This window comes from Elephantulus edwardii, unplaced genomic scaffold (assembly GCF_000299155.1).
Source record: "Elephantulus edwardii isolate Elephantulus edwardi_28Jun2011 unplaced genomic scaffold, EleEdw1.0 scaffold00193, whole genome shotgun sequence".
In the NCBI taxonomy this organism is placed as follows: domain Eukaryota; kingdom Metazoa; phylum Chordata; class Mammalia; order Macroscelidea; family Macroscelididae; genus Elephantulus; species Elephantulus edwardii.
In genome coordinates, this window is record NW_006399943.1 from 4,796,263 (window position 1) to 4,796,967 (window position 705).

General features: G+C 69.4%; 1 protein-coding gene across 1 annotated transcript in view; it reads right to left on the bottom strand.

The window, feature by feature from the left end:
* Positions 1-320: 320 nt before the first annotated feature.
* The window catches only part of BHLHE23 (basic helix-loop-helix family, member e23), a 763-nt gene continuing 378 nt past the window's right edge, over positions 321-705 (bottom strand). Inside the window, exon 2 of the mRNA XM_006896944.1 lies at positions 321-704. Within this exon, the coding sequence (XP_006897006.1) occupies positions 321-704 (384 nt within the window). The remainder of the gene's footprint in view (position 705) is intronic.

Below are 705 nucleotides of genomic sequence, written 5' to 3' on the forward strand. Positions count from 1 at the left end.
CCCCGCGCTGGAATCCGAGCAGTTCCCCCAGTTCCCGTTGAGGTCTTGGGACTCTCCACGGCCTCCTCTGATGGCGATGCCTGGAGGAGCTGACTGGTCACCCTCTGTCCCAGGCCACGAGGTCTCCGGTTACCTCCCCGGGCGTGGGAGTGTGTCCAGGGGCGCTGGGGGTCCTGGACCCCCAATTCCAGGGCGTCCTCTCTCTCCGGCTCAATCCTGTGTTGCGACAGGCCTTTAACTTCCAGCCGGGAGCGAGGTGGGGCCGCCCCTCCTGGTCTGTCAGGTCTGCCCCGCCTCATCGAGGGCGCTCTGGAAGGTCCTTAGGGCTTCTCACTGCAGTGTCTGCAAAGCGCCGAGGCCGTCCCGGAGAAGGAGGCGCACTTGTCGGGACAGGGCCCCAGCGCGGCGCCCGCCGAGAAGGGGCAGACCGGCGCCTGGCCGAGGGGCGCCAGGGGGGCGGCGGCCACGGGCGTAGGCAGCCCCTGGCCCTGGTGGAGGTAGGCCACGAGGCGCCGCATCTCGTCCAGTGCCTGCGCCTGCATGAGGATGTAGTTCTTGGCCAGGAGCAGCGTGGCGATCTTGGAGAGCTTGCGCACCGACGGGCTGTGAGCATAGGGGATGACGGCGCGCAGGCCGTCCAGCGCGTCGTTCAGGTCGTGCATCCGCCGCCGCTCGCGCGCGTTGATGCTGAGCCGGAGCGAGCGC